General features: G+C 47.9%; 1 protein-coding gene across 4 annotated transcripts in view; it reads left to right on the plus strand.

Moving 5' to 3' along the window:
- Positions 1-436: 436 nt before the first annotated feature.
- The window catches only part of PLEKHG5 (pleckstrin homology and RhoGEF domain containing G5), a gene marked incomplete at its 3' end in the record, with an annotated part of 112,383 nt that continues 91,239 nt past the window's right edge, over positions 437-21,580 (plus strand). The window contains exon 1 of one of the 4 annotated variants that reach the window (XM_081870819.1): positions 437-1,049. In XM_081870819.1, coding sequence (XP_081726945.1) covers positions 983-1,049 — 67 coding nt within the window. In that variant the 5' untranslated portion in view covers positions 437-982. Of the gene's footprint in view, positions 1,050-13,869; positions 14,236-21,580 lie in introns of those variants that run through there. The other 3 variants (XM_081870818.1, XM_081870817.1, XM_081870816.1) reach the window with 3 other exon arrangements.

Here is a 21,580-nt window from a genome sequence, read left to right on the forward strand (position 1 = left end):
AAGCTTTGGCTGACAATCTACCCTGAACAGTGGCTAGGGTAAATATGGACGCCATCTGTGCAGTGCTTTAGACGGGTGGGGAGAGGATTGGAAATCACATATGAAATATCAGGGTCTGAGGCAGCCAAAGTTTTAAATGTATCTTATCAGAGACAGAAAAACACAGATATCCATAGGCAAAAGGCAGGCACCCCTCTACCTGTGGAACGAGCTGCACAAGCCTTTGAATCTGAAATAATCAGGCACCGGGGTGGGATGGGGGAGATGAAATCAGGGGTGCGGTGGTGCTTCTCTTAGTTGGTTCTGAGTAGCTGGTTGCTGTAGCAACCGGTCCTGCCTGCCTGATGCTCAGTGGCCTGTGCCTTGAGCTTTTCTAAGGGACTTTGCTTCGCTGGCTGATTTGTTTGCATGGCGGGTTGTGGGTAAGAGAGTGAGAGCTAAACCCAGTGCAATAAAATAAACTGGGCAGACTTGGAGGAGCAGCAAAACTGAGCCGTGGAATAACGCTTGGGAAGTTCTTTCCCCCCCCACCTGGTGGGTGCCAAGGCTGGAGGGACGGCTTGGTTGCCGAGTTCATTTTTGGTGGGGGTGGAGGTGTGTGGCCGCCTGCCAGGAAGGGGGAAGGCGCAGAAGCGGGAATCCAGACGGCGAAGGCACATGAAACGGACAACCCTAGGAAGCCGGTGGTAAAATATACAACGCCCAAGGGAGGCTCTCGGCTCTGGAAAGAAAGAAACGTGGAGGAGGCCAAGAGGCGCATACTTTGCTCTCGCCGTCCGAGTGGAAAAGCTTGAGCAGTGGGAATCTGGCTGCCGAGCACCAGGGCTTTCTCAGTCCCTTCCTGAAGGGTGCAGAGCAGCGCTGAGCCCCTTTCTGTTTTGATCTCTTCACTTTGTGGTGCTGTGACTGCTTCTGCTCTCTGGACTGCTGTCTGCCCACCCACTGCACTCCCTGGGACTCTGGCTCCGCGAGAGGCAAGGGGATGAACTCGGTCCTGACAAAGTATGGCTCCCCACCTCGTACCTGGCTCAACCTGCGCTTGGGAACAAGTAAGTGGTAACAGTCATGAAATAGGCTGGGGGGGAGGGGGAGATCTGCGGGGCAGTTAGCTGCAGCCTGGTGTTTTGTGACTGTAAGGTCTCTGCAGCCTGGAATGGGTCTTCCATGTTCAGGAGCAGCCTACACCTGAAATAACTGGTGCTACGGGCAAACGGTAAGGCTCTTCCTTTCATGCCTGGCTGGTGGGTTTTATTGAGATATCTTGGTGGCCCCTGCAGGAAACGGGTTGTGGGGCTCCATGGGGCCTTTTGTCTCATCCAGCAGGGCTGCCCCTTGAGTTCTTTACTGCCAGTTCGGGTTTTCTTCTGCCATGCACCCCACATCACTAACATTCACAAGGGGGCACAATGCTATAGTTTAAAAGCCAGTGTGGTGTAGTGGTTAAGAGCGGTAGTCTCGTAATCTGGGGAACCGGGTTTGCGTCCCCGTTCCTCCACATGCAGCTGCTGGGTGACCTTGGGCCAGTCACACTTCTTTGAAGTCTCTCAGCCCCACTCACCTCACAGAGTGTTTGTTGTGGGGGAAGAAGGGAAAGGAGAATGTTAGCCGCTTTGAGACTCCTTAAAGGGAGTGAAAGGCGGGATATCAAATCCAAACTCTTCTTCTTCTTCTTAAAATGTCTTGAGCTCCTTGCAGATGATGATATTGCTTCTCGGACCCCAAACAGAGCAGTGAGAGACTCTAGCGGTGCCTGTGCTTACCCAGGGTTCAGTTTCCTTGGCATGAAGGTCAGCAGAGACTGGTGTCATTAGGACGTATGGTTTTATTTGCACGTATCTACAACCTGAGCATAGGATGGAGGGGCTCACAGCATTAACCCCCAAACAGATCTTGCTTCCCCATTAGGGTCCCAAGGTAGCTCCAAGTCACAGCTTTGGGTCCAGCACAGAGCAAGGCATGTTTCTGCATCTCCAGCTTACAGCACAGCCAAAAAACACAACCTCTTGTCTCTTGTTCTTCTACCTTACAAGGTGATGTCACTTCCAGCTAGGTGATGGAGCTTGCCCCCATTTGTCTCTATGACAACAGAACAACCTCTTTCTAATATAAATGGCAGCACTCAATCATTGCCTTAACAATGAATCGGGTTGGGCTGTTTTCCTCTTATAGATTCTAGCCTCACCTATACAGGATCACAGCTTTGGAAGGGGCCCATACAGACTGACCTCTCTAAACCTGTAGCAATATCCTTTGGGACCCGTCCAAAGGCCTAGCTGTCCGTCATCCATCCTCTCTTACACTGTGGCCAAACAGATGATTCTGGAAAGCCTACAAGCCTCCTCACTTGCAATTCCAAGCAGCTGGTAGTCACGGGTATTCAACCTCCTGCCCTGGAGGAAGCATAGGGCCTTTTTGACTAGCCTTTGATAGCCCCATCCGCCAAGTTGGTGGTACTTCATGTTGTCCTGAATATTCATCTTCCTCAGATGACCCTGCTGGGTTCTAGTATTATTAGAGAGGAAGAAAAACTCTGTTCACTTTCCCCACCTCGTATCTAATTTTATGCACCTCTATCATGGGTCCTTCCTTTACTCATCCTGTCCTATGACGAAAGTTGTGGCCAAAATCAGTTTCTTTTCCCACTGGAGGGGAGAGGGCTAAAGAGCCCTTTGCTTGGGTTTCTGCTTGGGCAGGCCAGTGGCAAGCTTATCTCGCTAGCCCTTCAGCCTTGCTCTGGGAAAACAACAGGGTACAGTGGCCAATGAAAACTGTAGACCCTGCTGCGATCCCCGTAACTCCCAAGAATGCAGCCATCCTATTTAGCACTGGGCCTGTTGAGTTCAATGCCACTACTGACCAGCAGTGGCTCCCCAGGGGTCCAGATGAGACCCAGTGCCCCCCTACCCTGCATAAACATCGAGTTCCCTCCTTTACGTATGAAACCAAGTATGTGGCTTTTGATAATGCAGCGATTCTGAGCCAGAAGTGGGAGAGAACTGGTGATTTTATAACCCTGGCTACCTCTTTGGCAACTAGGACAGACAAAACAAACTGTTCTGAGCATTCCCCCACCCCCTTAAAATAAGCAAAGGAGACACTGATAAATTAGCCAGCTGGAAAAGGGTTCACCCTGCCTGCTTTATTCTCCCAAATCATTTCCTTCCCTATTATAGGGAAATGCTGCTCGTTTTTGTGCCTCTCAGGAATGAAGCAGTCCTTAAATGTTTTCTTTAGCTGTTTTCTTCTTCTTCTTCTTCTTCTTCTCCTCCTCCTCCTCCTCCTCCTCCTTCTCTCTCTCTCTCTCTCTCTCTCTCTCCCCAGTCCCTTCTTCTCTCAGACCCAAGAAATGTTGGTGATAAAGGCAGGGAATCCAGGTGGCACCCCCCCCCCTTGCACTGCTGAACCCAGGGCAAAAGCAAGAGGCAGCTTCTTCCTGTTTTGAGATGCTGGGGAACGTCTCAAGAGCACCATTCTCCACCCAGGACTGTATTCAGTCATGGGGGAAATTCTCTTAGATTTCCTGATTACAGCGGTAGAGCTTCTGTCCCGTTTTCTAACATTCCTTTCACGCTGCAGTACCCATTGTGTTCTGCAACAGTGGCTTTCGGACCAAATATACCAGCATGCAGTGCTAAATTTCGTTCACGCCAGTGGGCATGGTGTGGCACAATGATGACTCTGCCATTGGACAATGTCCCTCCCCACTTTTCACACATGCCTGCTCCCCCCAAAAATTCCCCCCACCCCACCCCCGTGAAAATTGCAGGAAATAAATGTATAACCTCCCCAAATCTCGTCACTTTACTCTTATGATTTTCCAAAATTCAAGGCGCTGCAGATGGATTAATTTTTTTCCTGGAACCAAATCGCACGGAAATTAGCACTAGACATGCCCTAGGTTCCATTAGTTTTCTGGAAAAGGCTTTTACATTGTGTGAAAGCTGAAATATAATGCAGACATTTTGGACAAGAAATGGCAATGGAATACACTGCAGCCCAGACCTGCCTCGGCTAGGCGAACGTCCCAAGGACTGGCCAGTGAGCAGCCCAGCCATTCCCCTGAATGAAGCAGCTCCCTCAAGCAAGTACCGTATTTTTCACCCCATAGGACACACCGGCCCATAGGACGCACCAAGTTTTTTGGGGGGGAAATAAAAAAAAAAATTATTTCCCGCCCAGGCGCTTGTGGGGCCAGCAGCGGGGAGAAGTGCTCTTCTCCCCGCCGCCCTCCTGCAGACCAAGTCCGGGGACAGCGGGAAGACGCGCTGCGCCTCCCAGCTGTCCCTGGAGCTTGCGGGGCAGGCAGCGGGGAGAAGCGCTCTTCTCGCCACCGCCCGCCTGCGGACCAGGTCCAGGGACAGCGGGAAGTCGCGCTGCGCCTCCCCGCTGTCCCCAGAGCTTGCAGGGCTGGCGGCGGGGAGAAGCACGCGTCTCCCCGCCGTCAGCCTCCAAACCACATCGGGAGACAGCGGGATGGCGGCGTTCCGCCTCCCCGCTGTCCCCCGACCTTGTGGGGCTGGCGCTGCGGCTCTCCTGAAGCCTGGAGAGCAAGAGGGGTCGGTGCACACCGACCCCTCTCACTCTCCAGGCTTCAGCGAAAGCCTGCATTCGCCCCATATGATGCACACACATTTCCCCTTCATTTTTGGAGGGGAAAAAGTGTGTCCTATAGGGCGAAAAATACGGTAGATCCTGTGGGCTGAAGAGCCCGCCCCCAAGCTATTGAAGGAGCTGTGGCCCTGCTGCCTTCAAGAGGGGTGGAAGATGCCATCCTATTGCGAATGCTGAGAAAAGATTGAATTCCTTTCCTACATGGAATGCAGGGACACCATCTTTCTTTTCCTCAGGACAGTCCTGATCGGTGGTCCCTTTGTAAAGAGCTTGCAGCTCATGGGAAGCTTACGAGGCAAACCATTGGTTCATCTAGTTGAATACTGTTTGCACGGACTGGCAGCTACTCTCCAGGGTTTCAGGGCAGTGAGCCTTCACCAGCCTAACTGGAGATGCCAATGGAGAACGAATCACAGAATTGTAGTGTCGGGGGGACCCCAAAGGGTCATCTAGCCCAGCCCCCTGCAATGAGCCTGGGACCATCTACATTTTTTAAACAGGCGCTCCACTCCCAAGCTAAGGCCCTTCCCGAAATTCTCCTTCCAAGTCGAAATGAGTTTAACATTCCTGCCATTTTGAGTTGCTTAGAATAGAAAAGGCGTTCGTCTTGCCACCAGTGGTGTTAAGATGGACCTGATCCGGTGCCATGTCAGGACACTTGGGTGGGTTTTAAGTGGGGTAGGACGAACCTAAGAAACATCGTTGCTGGTGGCTTCATGGCATCATAGAATGGCAAGGCTGGAAAGGAATGCCAAGGGTCATCTAGTCCAACCCCCTTTTGATGCCAGAGCCGCAGATACGAATGTGTGCATGGGGATGGGGACCTGTGTTTTGCTGCTTGCTCCGAGAACTTTATCCAAACCAGGGCAAAGCCAAGGGTCTGGGTGGTGCTCATCGCAACCACAAGAAACATTTATTTTTTTTACCTCCCCCTTTTTTATTTTTAACAGGCTGAAAAAGCTTGAGGTTTTTCGCGGTGCGGCTTCTCACGCATGTTTCCCAGGACCTGGCACTGTTCAGGCAAGCTCTCGCTGCCAACAGCCTCCGCCTTCTCCCCCCCCCGCCCCTTGCACACAGACACTCTGGTTTTAGCACAGCTGGCTTTCTGCTTTTTCTCTGCAAGTGGAAAAAAATAGCAGGAGATTGAGAGCAAGCGCTGTGTCCTCCCGAGGAGACGGCTGCTTTAAGGAGCAGAAGAGAGCCAGTGCAGTTGGGTATACAGAGTGTTATCTGGACTGTACTGGGGAAACACGCTGAAAGCTCCTGAGGTTATTGAGGCTAAAATATTATCATTCCATGTATGTGTCCCCCACCCCACCCCCTTTCAGGGTGTTGCTAGGTACTTAAAGGAATCAGAGATGCAGGCCCGTTATGCAGTAGATGCCTTGGGAACTCCTTGCCATTTGATATCGCCATACTCTTTTTTCGGCACCTGCTAGAAACATTTTTTTTTTAGACAGGCCTAGCCAGAAATTTAGAAAGTTGATGTGAGTTTTAATCTGATGTCAGTTTGTTATTTTAGCTTTTTGAAAGTCTTAAATTGTTCTTACTGATAACTTTTATCTTTTTTGTAAACTTCGAGCGTTTGGTATTTTTTTTTACAATCAGGTGGTGTATGAATCTAAATAAATAAATATGATAATGGGTGGCTTTTCATACAATTGTAAAGTGGGAAGGGATGCCAGGGTCATCTAGTCTAACCCCCTGCAATACAGGAATCCTTGACAGGTGGCCATCCAACCTCTGTTGAAAAACCTCCAGCGGATGAGACTCCACCACCTTCTGAGGTTGCTTGTTCCACTTTCAAACAGTTCTACCAACAGAAAGTTCTTCCTAATGTTTAGTCTGAATCTCCTTGTCCTCTGAATCAATTGGCTTAGGTCCTACCATCTGGAGGAGCAGAAAATAGGTTTGCTCCATCTTGCATGTGGCAGCCCTTCATCTATTTGAAGATGGCTCTCATGTCACCTCTCGGTCTTCTCTTCTCCAGGCTAAACATACCCAATTCCCTCAACAGTTCCTTGTAGGCCTTGGTTTCCAGATACTTGATCATCCCAGTCACCCTGCTTGTCAGTATCCGTCTTAAACAGGGGTGCCCAGAACCTCCAAGTGGACTCTGAACAAGGCAGAATAAAGTGGCACTATAACTTCCCAATAAGTTCCCTTGATCTGGACATTAGACTTCAGCCAACGCAGCCTAGAATAGCATTAGTCTTTCCCTCTTTCTTTCTTTCTTTCTTTCTTTCTTTCTTTCTTTCTTTGCTGTTGCATCACACTGTTGACTCCTAGATCCTTTTCGCCAGCCCTGGGATTTGAGGCTCATCCTGCTGCCCTATAAACAGAATTGAGCAAGATTAAGTTTAAAAAGGGGACAGGGTTGAGGAGGTCTGGAAATCCCCGCCCCTGCCAAAACAACAACAACGGGCTATTATTTAATTAGCATCTTCTTCCAGCACCCTGATTTCTTTCTTATTGCCATTGAAGATTGGAGGAACCCTTCACAATCAAGGCTGCTGGGACCAGAAACAGCCCATCTCTGTGTTCCATCTCTTGATCATGCTTAAAAGTGATGCAATGCCCAGGAGCTGGGTTTTAACATCTGTCTCACACACTTGTGTTCAAGGTCAATCAAGTTTGACAGGCAAAGAAAAGAGAGAGAGTGGGTTCCGAGAGAGAGGGAGAGAATGATAACACAGCAAGGAGCAATGCTTGTGGTTCTTTTTCAGTCCTCACAGTGGCCAAAAACATGCCCCAGTTGACATTGACAACCCTCTCCCCATGAATTTGTCCAGTCCTCTTTTAAAGCCATCTAGTTTGGTGTGGCCGCCCCTGTCTCCAGTGGGAGTGAGTTCCACAGTTTAACTGCATGAAAAAGTCATTTATCTTGTCTGCCCTGAACCTTCCAATGTTCAGTTTCATTGGACGTCCAGGAGGGGCGCTCTGGCTAACTTATTTACGGCCAGCTCCACACCCCTTTCCTTCTGACCAGGGCCCAAAAAACCCCAAAGCCAGCTGAGAATTGTCGCCACCCCACACTGAGCCCCTTGGATATAAAGGTGGGGTAGAAATTAAATAAAGAAATAAACGATGTGCTTTTGGGCTGCGAAACTTCACCTCTTAAGTGTAGGCCAAGGAGGCTGGGAGTAGGGGTTCAGGGTGAGGCCAGAGAAGGTGGCTCAGATTGGCTCCCAAAGCATCCTTTACCTTGGACGCAACCTTGGACAAGATGACATTTCGGATCCCTTCCAACTCTACAGTTCTGTGCTTCCAGCCCCCACTTCTGGCTTTGCAAGCCATTTGGCTCCAAGGACCACTTTTCTCTCTGAGTTCGCCCCTCTCCCCTTCTCTATCTTCCTTCGCTGCTTGATGAGGAATGCTGGGGCCTTGTCAGAGTTTCCATCCATTCGGGCCGAGGTGTTTTAAAAGGCAAGATGGCTGCAGCTTGTTCGTTCCAGGCTACAGTCTGGTGCTCTTGCCTGCCAGGAGGTTCTCCTTCCAGAAACCTTTGCTAAAAGGGGGGGCAGGGGGTGGTGGCTGAGAGGGAACAGCAAGAATCTGCTTCTCAACGAAGCCCAGTGAAGGACAATGCTGTGCACAATTCCGATTTCTGTGCTGTGAATTGTACAGAAAGAAGGGGATATCACCAGGTTGGAGCGGGTGAGAAATAATAATGATGATGATGATGATGATGATGATGATGATAATAATAATAGTAATACCCCGCTCATCTGGCTGGGTTGCGCCAGCCACTCTGGGCTGCTTCCAACACATACAAAAACATAATAATGTGGTACCTCAGGTTACAGACACTTCAGGTTACAGACGCTTCAGGTTACAGGCTCCGCTAACCCAGAAATAGTACCTTGGGTTAAGAACTTTACCTCAGGATGAGAACAGAAATCGTGAGGTGGCAGCGGGAGACTCCATTAGCTAAAGTGGTACCTCAGGTTAAGAACAGTTTCAGGTTAAGAACGGACCTCCAGAATGAATTACCGTAAGTTCTTAACCCGAGGTACCACTGTATTTTTTTTAAAAAATAATTTTTATTGGGTTTTTACATTTTATAACAACAAACACACACACAAAGACAAAAACACACAAATACAATTACATACCCTAATTTTCTTTACCCACTTTCATTGACTTCCCCCCACCCCCTCCTCTTACATCCCAGTTCCAATAATTAATTCAGCAAGTTCTTACCTAACCTCTTAAACATATTCATATTGCTTTTAAAAATTTAATTCTTTTTGTTTATCTATATTCAACTTATCCAATTCTCTTATAATCATTAATTTCTTTTTTTTTTTAAGGTCGATCTAACTTCCCTTCCACAAATTTTCCCTTTATTATATTAATTATAGGTCACATTGACCAAATAAAACAAATCATAACATTTTATAATTCTATTCTCTCTCCCCCCCCCCCCGCCCCGGTTTCTGTCCCTTCCCAAACAAATGTCCAAAAAACAAACAAAAAATAGTTCTTAGCCCGGATTCCTCACGTCCGAGGCGTCTGATTCTCTGTCAGTCCCTCTCTGCCAACTATATTGGTAGTCCTCTTTGTTGGTCCTAAGACCCCGAAGGAGTTCAGTCAGAGTCACATCATATTTTCTTTCATCCAGAATGTTAAAAAGTGTTTGCTGCGAAGGACCATCTAGTTTTCCATACTCAAGAGGAAAGTCCCAATCATGTTGCTTTATTCTTTTTAGTTTTAATATTCCAAGTACTCCAGGGACTTCCCTCTTCTTCTTTCTCATCTTTCGCAGGTTTGTAATCCAAAGGTCTTCTTGCTCATACTCTAACAATGTAGATTCCTGGTTGATATTTTCCACTTGTAGTGTCTGAACTCCTTCTTTCTTCTCTGTCAATTCCAAAGGCATCTCTTCCTGCTCAGCTGCAGAGTTTTTGTCATACGTCTCCTTTGTGCATTCAGCAGAGTTGTTTGTTTCAGAATTCAAGGTCATAAATACTTTACTCAGAGCCATACTCTGCTCTTGCAGGATTCCCACGAGAAAGAACATTTTTTCTATCTCCGCCAGTAATTTTCCCTCTGCAGCCATTGTAATGTCACTAATTCCCCCTAGGGGGCTTTCAGTTATTTAGTAGTCCTTTTCCAATAATCTGTTACTTTATTATCAGTACTTTGTTTCCAATCGCCTCAGTTCAAATGTATCACCTTTAATTCAAAGAGTTGTTAAATAACAGAATTCTTTACTTTGTCCACCCGTTTGACAGCTTCTTTGACAGCTGTCAAACTCCTTTCACTTCTTCCTCCGGCACCCAAATAGGACACTCCCGGGTTTTTGGGGGGGATTACACACAAAGTTCCAAAGTTCCTCCCTTTCTCTCCAGCACAAAATCTTCTTCTATCAAATTTGTGAAAAACTTTTAAATCATCAAAACAGTATTCATTCCGCCTTAATTCTCCGTTCCTTGCTTTAAATCGTCTATAAGTAGAGGGGGTGCGGACTTCCCTTTAACACATCCCCCGATCGTGCCGAATTCACAGGATAAAAAATTTTTAAAGTCCAAATTCCACTACTCACGGGTCCTTTGTTATCCTGTCCAAATTTTGGGAAGAAAGTCAGCGCTCTCCGGCCATGGCTTGCGGCTTCGCTCCACTGAAGTAGCGGTCTACTCTCAGCACCACGCCACTCTCCGTACCCTCTCCGTAGCCTTTAAAAAGGCTCTTCGTGGGTCGGGGAGGGCGCTTAAGGTGCCCACCGAGTCACCAAGTCCGCAGGCTTCTGCGCCTGCGGTTTCTGAGGGTCCCCGTGTCGCCGGCACGGCAAGACCCGTCTTCAGCAGAGCCGATTCCCTCCGGAGCTCGGAGGGAATCCGCCATTAGCCGTTCGCGCTAACCCGGAAGTCCCCGAGGTACCACTGTAAAACATCAAACATTAAAAACTTCCCGATACAGGGGTGCCTTCAGAAGTCTTCTAAAAGTTGTGTAGTTCTTTATCTCCTTGACATCTGATGGGAGGGGCATTCCACAGGGTGGGTGCCACTGCCAAGAAGGCCCTCTGCCTGGCTCCCCATAGCTTCGCTTCTCACAGCGAGGGAACAGGCAGAAGGTCCTCAGAGGAAGACCTCCGTGTCTGGGCTAAGCAATGGAGGGTTGGAGACACTTCTCATGTGTACAGCCTGAAGGCCAGCCTGGGCAATCATTCTTGCAGAGCTAAGCACGGGGCCTCCATGTTTTGAGGCAGTCTACCTGTACAGGGCAGATGCTGGAGGCAAGCAGCAGGGGTGGGCTGTTGCCTCCACAAAGCCCATAGATCAGGGGATTGCCAGTGTGGAAGGACAGGACGCTGAGGTAGATGGACCTTCAAGGCTGCTTAGTTTTTGTGGTGGGTAAGAAGCCTTGGGTATAAGCCGCTCTTCTGCTTCTGCCTAGCAGTTTATCTTCTATGAGCCAAAAATAAGTTCTGGGTCCATTTTCAAGGGAAAGAAAGAAATAAAGAGTGAGCTATTGGAGACAGGTTGGAGACAGGTTGGCCTTTCAGAACAAACACCCGCCTCTGATGCAAAGAGCATTGTGATTCCTCTGATAGATGAGCCTTGTTTCCAGTGACCTTTGCAAGTTAAATAGAAAAAAAGGGATTTAATTAGGCATGCGGAACAAGAGGGGGACTTGGTTGTGCCCAGTCTGTTTGCACAGATCCTTCTCTTTACCTCCCACCTGGGCAGGTGAATGTGTGCTAGAATAAAAGGAAGCAACTCGGTGCATGCAGCTTCTCATCCCTCAGCAAAAGCCCTGCTGCCCCTTTCCTCTCTTCCTCTGCACATTTCCCCATGCCACCCCACCGCCCAGTTTTGCTTCCCCCCTCCCTTTGCACATGGATGCTGCCTGTATTTCTGGGCGTGCTGAAGCATCGGGTCGAAAAGGAAAACCAGCTGTAGAACCCAAGTCTGTACAAAACCAGCAAAGGCGAGTTCAATTGCCAAAAACTCATTTTGGGCGGCTGAGTCAACAGATGGGAAAAAAAAAGTGGCTGACTTGGAGGAGCATGTCAAATTGTCTGGTGGGCAGTAAGCCAGGTCCATAGAAGAGGGCAGGTCTGTGGGGCAGCCAGCTGGGGTAGGAAGTGTTCTTTCTTTCTTTCTTTCTTTCTTTCTTTCTTTCTTTCTTTCTTTCTTTCCTGGAAGTGGGATGGAAGCCCCCAACCCAGGCCTGTGATGGGAAGCTGGCAGAGGTATAATTTCAAGGAATGAGCTGAGCCTCCTGCAGTTCCACCTTCCTAAAATCCTTCCCTTTAATCTTGACTTTTGAGGATTTATCAGAGCAAGCTTCAAAGAGGCCTCAAACCACATGCCACTTGCAAACCCTGCAGTGTGCTATAAGGCTATTCTGTGCCGCAAAAGGCTAGGGAGGAATTGGGAGAAGAAGCTTTGTAAAAGTTAAAAAGACTTTTGCCTCAGTGGGCATTCCTGCTTCAGGGCGGGGTGTGCATGTGAGGAGTGTGTATGTGAGAGCTGACAAGTGATAAAGTGATAAAGACCTTCTTACTAAAAAAACCAACAACCCCACAAGTGTTTAAAATCTAGCCTGGGTGCACTTTGCATAGTTGAATTTACCCAGAAGCAGACCTGCGACATCGGTCCCCATGGGCATTGTGAGCTGCATCGTAGCAAAGAGTGTTGCCAAATTTCAACCGCTTACCATTTACACTTAAGTTTTCTGCATTTGGCGTGTTTTGTTTTTACCGCTGCCAGTAGTAAAATGCTGAGTGAGGGTAAACATTTTCTAATAAAACTGACCCAGAGAAGCAGATTTAAGGACCTGCGTAGATTTTTCTTTCTCAAAATGAAAAAAAGAAGAAGAAGAAGCATGATGGAATGAGAAAAAAAAATGCTCCAAGGAATTCTCTACTGAGTCCTGTATTTGGGGGGTACCAATGGGAAAAAAAATGTCCCGTGAGGTTTTTCAAGTGAAAACTGAGCTGGGGAAACAGAATTCAGTTATTTTCATATCTCTCCCTCTATTACATGCGCACACAACTCATTTGGAGTCATTTACTTATATATATTGGAATTTCAGCTTGGGGTAGTAAATTGTCACCCCACCCCAAAAAACCCTTTCTATGTAAGTTTTCTACTTTCTGATGAAGAACGTTAACGTCCTCAAAGAAACTAGGCTGAAGATCACACCAGGTTTCCAGTTCCATGATTAGACTAAATTGCAAATGTTCCATTCCTTGCTATATACCAAACTGAAGGGCACGTCCAGTATAAGGAAAGGCACTGCTAAAGTGTTTTGGGCGTTGTGGTGGTGGGAATGGCTAAGCACAAGTGGAATATGAAGGAAGATTTATAAAACTGTACATACTAGAAAAAGAAATACTACTTCTTGATACTGTGTAACTCTCTGCCACAAGATGTGATTGGCTTAGGTTTAGGAGGAAGTATGGTCGATCAACAGCCATGATGTCCTAGGTGGAACCTTCATGTTCAGAGGCAGTTTGCCTCTAAATGAGAGCTCTTGAGATTAATGGCAAGGGAAGACTCTTGCAATCATGCCTGGCTGGTGGCTCTCTGCAAAACTTTGCTGCAGCCCACCATCCTTGCCTGACCTCTGAGACTGCAGGCACAGGTGACAGCTTTTGGCAAGAGGCCGGAAGCATGGCTGATGCAAATCCCGCTGATGTCTCCATGGTTTTGTTTCCAACAACCCTGTGAGGTAGGTAGGGTAGGTTATGTTGAGAGATGCTGACTAGTCTGTGGTCACATAGTGAGCTATGGGAACCCGCCACCAATTATTCTTGGTCTCGGGTCAGCATTTCTGTTCAGCACTAGACTGTCACTCTTCTGGTAAACAGGTTTTTGTGTGTGCGTCAAAATATTCTGTCCTCTTGAATTGGGAGATAAGAAATTGGGGTTCTCATGGGACGCAATGATGCTCCTTTCTCGCATTATCTCCTGCATCAAATTTAAAATCAGCTGCCTGACTCCCACCTTGGAGACAATGGTTCTCTTCCCATGCATGATTTCGACACTCCTTGTTTCTTTCAAAATCTCATTGTAGGGGCAAGACCGCCTTATTTTGGTTGCTTTCCAGCAAGATTTCTTTTTCTTTTTCTTTTTCTTAAATGCCCACCATAAGTCTGTCTTGTATCCTTGGCTGAGATCTCTTTCATAAATGATGGAAAGCGAAATTTGTAAAATGTCTGTAGGAGGCACGAGAAAAAGGCCCTTTGTCCGGCTGGGTGCGCAGAACATTGGTCAGTTTCTTAGAAGCTCTTTGCTCTCCCAGAAACCTCCCGTTTCACCAGGATGAATGAGCCACTTGTCTGTACATCTGCCGGAACCTGCTCCTTAAGGTGCAATCCTGACCGGCTACGGCTCAAGCCGTGGATGGGACTTGGGCTAAAAAATGTTGCGCTCGCCACCATCCCAGGCTGGTGAGACAGAGAGAGAGAGAGAGAGGATCTCCCTTTGGGCCTCTGAGCTTTAAGGACAAGCCACGCTTCTGGGATTTCTCTATGCAAAATGTTTCTATACTGGAAGAAAAGAGGGGCGTACGAACTGGAGACCCTCCCTGCGGACTTGACGGAGCTGGAATGCACAACAGTGGAGCGCTTTTCATGGAGTTCAACTCTGGATATCACTCAGGATCTGGAGGGTAGGTCAGGCGCCCTGTGCGCCGAAAGCTCGAGGGATGAGGTCACCCAGCCTGGCGCTCGCTTCCCAGAGCCAACCCAAAATTATGCAAACAGTTTTAAGAGTCTTAGGCAATTTATTTCCACAATAAGAAGTTGCTTTCTTCCCCCGCTTCCTTTACCTCCCCCTGCCAGGATGCGCTGGGGCTGTTTTATTGCAGGGCAAAAGAGTTTTACAGTTTTAAACAAAAGTGTGAGGTTTGGTAAACAGGCGGCTGAAAATCAAAGTTTGGGTGCTGCTGGGTCCTGCCGACTGTCCAAATATTTGGACAGCAGTTGCAGAAAGGATGAGGATTAGTTCAGAGGCTTGCACACTTTCGGGACGGGCTGCCTGTCTAAATAATAGCAGGAAAAGAGGAAAACAAAGCTTTAAAGAACAATGTGAGCAGAGGAGGAGAATCTTGCCAATCTTGTGGTTTGCTTTTGAGGGGCTGAGCTGATAGCCTCAGAGTTGGGACCAAGTTGGATGGCTTTAAAAGAGGGTTGGGCAAATTCATGGAGGGTAAGGCTACAAGCCGTGATGGCTATGCTCTGCCTCCATGGCTGGAGGCAGTAATGCTTCTGAAAACCAGTTGTTGGGAAGAGTGCTGTTGCACTCAGGTCCTGCTTTCGGGTTTCTCTTTGGGGTGCATCTGGTTGGCTACTGCGAGAAGAGGATCCTGGACTCTGATTGGCCATTGGCCTGATCCAGACAGGCTCTTCTTGTGTTCTTATAGATGCTGTTGGACTCCTGTCAGCATGGTCAAAGGCCAAGGACGATGAGAGATTTATTTATGTATTTTGTTTGTGGATTGTGTCTACATCAAAAAGAATTTCAAGTCCAGCACAGATACAGACTGAGATTCAAATTTTCTGTAGGTGTTTCCATGGGTGCTCTGAGGAGTAGAGATGGCGTCTGGCTGATATAGTGACGGGAAGGAGTTCCAGAGGGCAGGTGCTGCCACACTAAAAGCCCGATACCTATGTCCTTGTGGAAAGGTCCTCCTGATGAGATAGTATCTGCCAAGGTCTCCTGCAGAGTTCAGTGATTGGTTGGATCTATCAGGAGTGAGACGATCTGTTTGGTATCTTGACCCTAAGCTCTAGAGCAGGGTTTCCCAAACTTGGGTCTCCAGCTGTTTTTGGACTGCAGTTCCCATCATCTCGGACCACTGGTCCTGCTAGCTAGGGATGATGGGAGTTGTAGTCCAAAAACAGCTGGAGACCCAAGTTTGGGACACCCTGATCTGGAGAGCTTTGCATTACGAGTACCTTGAACCTGACCTACTACTTAATGGTGGTCCACCAACATCTGGAAGGGACACCATGTTTGACCTTGCACAATCCTTTTTAAATGTTGGTCTGTGGACCCCGGTTGGTACCTGAAATAGAGTGCTGGCTGTATGTCCTACTTGCACAGGGCAGTCCTCTGTTTTGAAGGGCTGCAGCAGGAGGAGAGTCCTCTGCCTGAAGGTGTCCTCTATTTGAAGGCTGTTCTTTCAAAGTCTGGGTTTAAAGATAAGGAGCCATCAAAAGGGAGAGAAGGGAGGGGGGCCTCTTTGAAGTTGCTCATCTTCTGTGAACAGCACCTGGTCACACATCTCTCTCTCTCTCTCTCTCTCTCTCTCTCTCTCTCTCTCTCTCGCCTGGTATCTGCCTTGGTTCAAGGCATTGCATTTCTTAATTAGATAGCAGTAATATGTTTGTCCCTGATGCTGGTCCTACTCAGAGTACACCCAAAGGCATTAGTGGGCATAACTATTGTAATTGCAGGAGCTCAACTCAAGAGTTAGCATGATTTCAGGAGATCTACTCTGAGTAGCTGGATGCAGCCTATTATTTGGATGCTTGCTGCTGTACACATAACCTACGGTGTGCAAATTGGCATTCTCTTTTACCTTATTGCATTGTCGTTATTAGTAGTAATATTGAATTTGAACCCCGCCCTTTCACCCCAAGGAGCCTAGGGCAACAAAGAGGTGCACAATTTAAGAAGCAAAAACAAAAAAAGCAAAAGCATTCTTAAAACAGTTCAAAACATTCCAGAATCAATTACAATTAAAAACATGTAAAATCATGTATATGTGATGGTATTGGTTTTCATTTATGTATAGTATAGAAGTTTTCTTTTTTCTTTTCGTTTGTCGGTTTTTGGTATGTATGTTCGTTGCTTTTTGTATTTTTGTGCAAACTTCAAATAATGAAGAGTGTTAAAAAACACATGTAAAATCAGTTGCAGTTTTTTATTTTAGTTTTTAAAAAAACATTCTAAAAGCAGTTAAAAATATTCTTCCATCCAAGGATCTTTGGGTTGCCTGGAACAAGCAACCTAGGGTTCAAGTAGATAAATAGGTACCACTCCTGCGGGAAGATAAACGGCATTTCCTTGTGCTGCTCTGGTTTCACCAGAAGCAGCTTAGTCATGCTGGCCACAAGACCTGGAAAAACTGTCTGTGAAACATTGGCTCTCTCAGCCTTTAAAGCGAGATGAGTGCCACAACCCCAGAGTCGTTCGCGACTGGACTTAACTGTCAGGGGTCCTTTACCTTTACCTTTTTTTATCAGCATCATATCCTGAAACCATAACAGAGAATCCCTCTGGCTTCCTTTTGAAGCTTCCATTGCATGCTGAAGAGGCAATCCACGTATCCCACCCTTGACCAGCAGCTTGGCTTTTCAGCTTCAAAGAACACACTCCCCACCCCCATGCTAATCCTGGGCATCTTTGCCCAGTTCGCCCCCATGCATGCTTGTCGCTGTGAAGCAGATGTGTGTTAATAATGAAGGCTTTCATCCCCCCTCCTCCCCCCATCTCTTTCTGTGTGTGTTTGTGTGTGTGCAATTTAATACATACAAAGGAGACGAAAGCTAGACCAGTAATTTTCAATGTACAACAAGAGCTTTTAAGAATGGCTGCCTTAGAAACTGCAGGCCTGTTTTCATTTGAAACGAGATACCTCTGGAAGAACTGCAGGTCAGGTATTGAGCAGGTGCAGCATGGAAAGTCAGAGCTGCAAGTTGTCCTGGGACAGGAAACTCTGGAAACCAGCATGGGGTCCTGGGAGGCTTGCTAGAAGGCTCTCCAATGTTTTGCAAAGCTCCACCTCTGTAAACCGGCTGAAAACAGGCTTACGAAAACCCTTGCGGCTTTTAGAACTAGCCAATGTGAGTGAGCAGGCACCACCAGTAAGTTTATGTATGGAAGAAGAGATTTGGGGAATCCAGTGTGCAGTTCTGGCCGCCTCACCTGAAAAAGGATGTTGTAGAGTTGGGAAAGGTTCAGGAAAGGGCAGCCAAAATACTCAAGCAGATGAGGGCATGTCATCCTCATTCTGACCTATTATAAAACTTTTCAACATTAAGAGGAAAGTGCACCTCTCAGTTTTATTCTTGGGGAGGTGAGAGTGAGGTAGAACAAATCTTTTGGGTAAGACTTGGGGTTTTTTTTTTTTTTTGCAGCTCTGAAAATCTCATCCCTTCTTTGATCCCTTTTAAAGTGTGGGTGTGAGTGTGCATACTGCTGTTTGCATAAGAGGCCGGACACTTTGCCACACCAAGTTAATTCTCCCCCCCCTTGACTTCACACAAATATTTAGCTCTGGTGCTGCTCTTGGATGTAAACATCTCCCCCTTTGCTGTGACTGATGCCTTCCCTTGGCTGACAGCTGGCACCGCTGGCGAGTTGGTCCTGCAGCAGACCTCCCACTGGCAGGCCATGGACTGGGATGGATGGTGCACGATGGGTAGATGAAAAATCAGAGGGCTCCGCTGCCTCTTTCTAACCTGCCAAGGCAGTGGAATTTCTGATCACTGCTGCAGTTTCCCTTGTGGGAACGTAGGAGGAGCGGCTCCACCAAGAAGAAAGGCTGGTTTGTAAGAGGGACATGGCAGAAGTTGAAAGTGTTGTACACGGCATGGAGAAAGCTCAAATCTCTTTACACACTGAGCTTCTCAGGTAGACTGGAAGGGAACAATAGGTTTGATTACCTTTTTCCTGCCAGGTAAGGGAAGTGGACATAGCTAAGCCTGCCAGGACAGCTTACTCTATGGTATTAACCCCTTCATGCATTGATTAGACTTGTTGGTTATCCCACAGTTGGCTGTGCGGAAGGCCAACTCCAAAGAGGATGCTGCGGGCAGACACACATTTCTCTGCTTAGTTCTGTTGCCTCCAGCTCTGTCGTGCTGCCCGCTTCCTCTCCGACCCCCCCGCCCCAGCTTGCTCCCAGTTCTGCAACTGGATTTCCTTATTTTCTGCTCCTCCTGTGTGTTTTAAAAAGCTTCCCTTTTCCCTGCGCTGAAAGGATTCCCTTCTTCGCTCCCATGATTATTCATAATAGGTCAACGGCAATCATAATTCCGCCTGGCAGGGCAGCCAATAGGGAGGCTGTTACTAAGTGGTCAGGGCCAAGAGTGACCCCACCAGCGACAGAGGCTGCATTGTTCTGCGGGGCTTCAGGGTGGTAGTAGGGAGAGAGCAATTTCAAAGTGTGGGCAGCCCAGTCTCTCGAGCAGAAGCACATTTCTCTCACACAACTTGGACAATAAAGCAAAGGGGACAGGCCGTCCACTGCTGTGCTTGATACCTAGGTGCCGTCACTGTTCATAGAATCATAGAACTGTAGAGTTGGAAGGGACCCCGAGGGTCATCCAGTCCAACCCCCTGCAATGCAGGAATCCCTGACAGATGGCCATCCAACCTCTGTTGAAAAACCTCCAATGGATGAGAGGTTATCTGTTCCACTCTCACCTTCCTAATGTTTAGTTGGAATCTCCTTCCTTGTCACTTAAATCCATTGTTTAGATGCTCCCCTCTGGAGTAGCATAAAACAAGCTTGCTCCATCTTCCATGGAGCAGCCCTTAAGATCTTTGAAGATGGTTATCCTATCCCCAGGGACGCGGGTGGCGCTGTGGGTAAAACCTCAGTGCCTAGGGCTTGCCGATCGCATGGTCGGCAGTTCGAATCCCCACGGCGGGGTGAGCTCCCGTCTTTCGGTCCCAGCTCCTGCCCACCTAGCAGTTCGAAAGCACGCTTAAGTGCAAGTAGATAAATAGGTTCCGCTTTATAGCGGGAAGTTAAACCGCGTTTCCGTGTGCTGCGCTGGTGCTGGCTCGCCAGAGCAGCTTCGTCATGCTGGCCACGTGACCCGGAAGTGTCTCCGGACAGCACTGGCCCCCGGCCTCTTAAGTGAGATGGGCGCACAACCCTAGAGTCGGACATGACTGGCCCGTACGGGCAGGGGTACCTTTACCTTTACCTATCCTAGCCCCTCTCTGTCTCCTCTTATCCAAGATAAACATACCCAGCTCCCTTAACGAGCCTACTCCTCCATGAATATGTCCAGTCCCTCTATTAAAGCCATCCAAGTTCAGGACTTTCACTGCCTTCAGTGGGAGGGAGTCCAACAGGTTAACCATGCGCTGTGTGAAGAATGACGTCCTTTATATCCGAATCTCCCAAAGATCAGCTTCGTTGGATTTCCACAAGCTCTACTGCTAGGTGATAGAGAGAGAAACTTTCTGCATGCCGTGTGTAAATTTTATAAACTTCCATCATGTCACCTCTTACTTGCCTTTTCTCTAAACTAAAAACTCCCCAGTGCAACCTTTCATTTCTGGTGTGTGTGTGTGTGTGTGTGTGTGTGTGTGTCTACCCCTTTGATCTTTTTGTTTGCTCTTTCTTGATTTTGTTGGAGATGATGGTGTCAAAGTGCAACAGCATTAGGGGGCAGTAGATTCAGAACCAGTCTCTATCCTTCCCCCTGATTCTACACAAATGAAGTAGCCCTATGTCTGTACTCAGAAAATGTTTCCCTTGCCCACAGTTTACAGGGCCTTTTCTGTGGGTAGCGGACGGGTAGGGAACCTCTGGGCCCACGAACCAATCTTAGTCTGCAGGACCCCATCCACTGACAGCAGCCAGAGGAGATGGTTTAATCCTACATTGGCTGTGCTGCCCTATTCCCAGCAGGGAACATGAAATATACTCAGAGTCCTGTAGTGATTTCATGCTCTTTATTGCAGCTTGTAAAACAGTGATTGAATTGCCCCCTCAACCTCAGGCTTTTATATACATTATTTACACAATGAGTCTCGTCTGATTGGCTGATTCTGCTTCCCTCCTGGAGCCTGATTGGTCTTTTCCTGCAGGCCAATCAGTTGTTGCATTCTACGATCCTACCAGCCTAATAGGCTGGTTAACTTCCTCCTGGAGCCTGATTGGTCTTTTCCTGCAAGCCAATCAGTTGTTGCATTCTAGGATCCTACTTGCCTATTTTTCTAGGATCCAAGCTTAGTACATAACAGAACAGGGTCATGCAGAGAGGCTACAGGATTTAATCTTCGCTTATCTACTGGAGGAGCTGAGATTAAAGCCCTTTTGCCTGCTTCTTTAAATGCGTATGGAAGGAGGTGCCAAGGCTGCCACCCTCCTGCTTAAAGGACAGGCAGAGCAAAGCACATTTTGAAACAGCTTCCAACCTCCTTTAATGGGGGCGGGGGAAGAAGCTGCTTCAAAAGGCAATTATGTCACTTTAAAACAACGAATGGCAAAATCTTCAGAACTCAGAGGATGGGGGAAGTTAGGATCTAGGAAGGGCCAGGTCACCTCTTGGCCTAGGGATGCTGGGTGCAGGATTGATATAAAATACCTATTTATCATCTATCTATCCTGTTTGCAGAGAGGGTAGTAGCTTTGTTAGCAGGCTGGTGCCAACTGCCTGGGGTGGCCTTGCAGCATAGTAGAGCGTGGAACAGCAGGTCACATAGAGCATTTCAGCCCTTGGAATCATTCAAATTGTAGAGTTGGATGGGACTTCCAAGGGTCCTGTAGTCCATCCTCATTGCAATGCAGGAATCGCAACTAAATAATCCTTCCTCCCCCTGTTTGGTCTTTTTCTTTCTTTCTCTTTCTGGACACTTCCAATGCCCTTTTGACAAATGTGCCACCCTCTCCCAGGGCTCCCTAAAAAGGCAAAGGCCCAAAACTTTCAGCTTCTTTCCCCCCCCCCCCACTTCTGAAAAATAAGAAATAAAACTCCATCTGTGAGTCAGTTTGCTGGCAGCCCGCACCGTACTGGGTCGAAGGGAACCCGCCGATGCCGTCAAGACGAGCGTGGCCTCTGTTGTTGTTGGCTGCATCTGGGGCGGGGTGAACTGTAATTCACTCGGTCCGCTTCTAAATATAAACCCTGTTGAACCACCTTGGCCAGAAGCTGCAGCTGTGTGAAAGCCATCCATTGCTGAAAGCACCACTTATTTTCCTTTGGCTCGAGGTAGAAAAGAGTGTGCTCGTCGCTGCTCTGCACGCTCCCTGCCCCTCACTCACT

The sequence above is a fragment of the Podarcis erhardii genome (assembly GCF_964252035.2).
Source record: "Podarcis erhardii genome assembly, chromosome: 7".
Taxonomy (NCBI): Eukaryota; Metazoa; Chordata; class Lepidosauria; order Squamata; family Lacertidae; genus Podarcis; species Podarcis erhardii.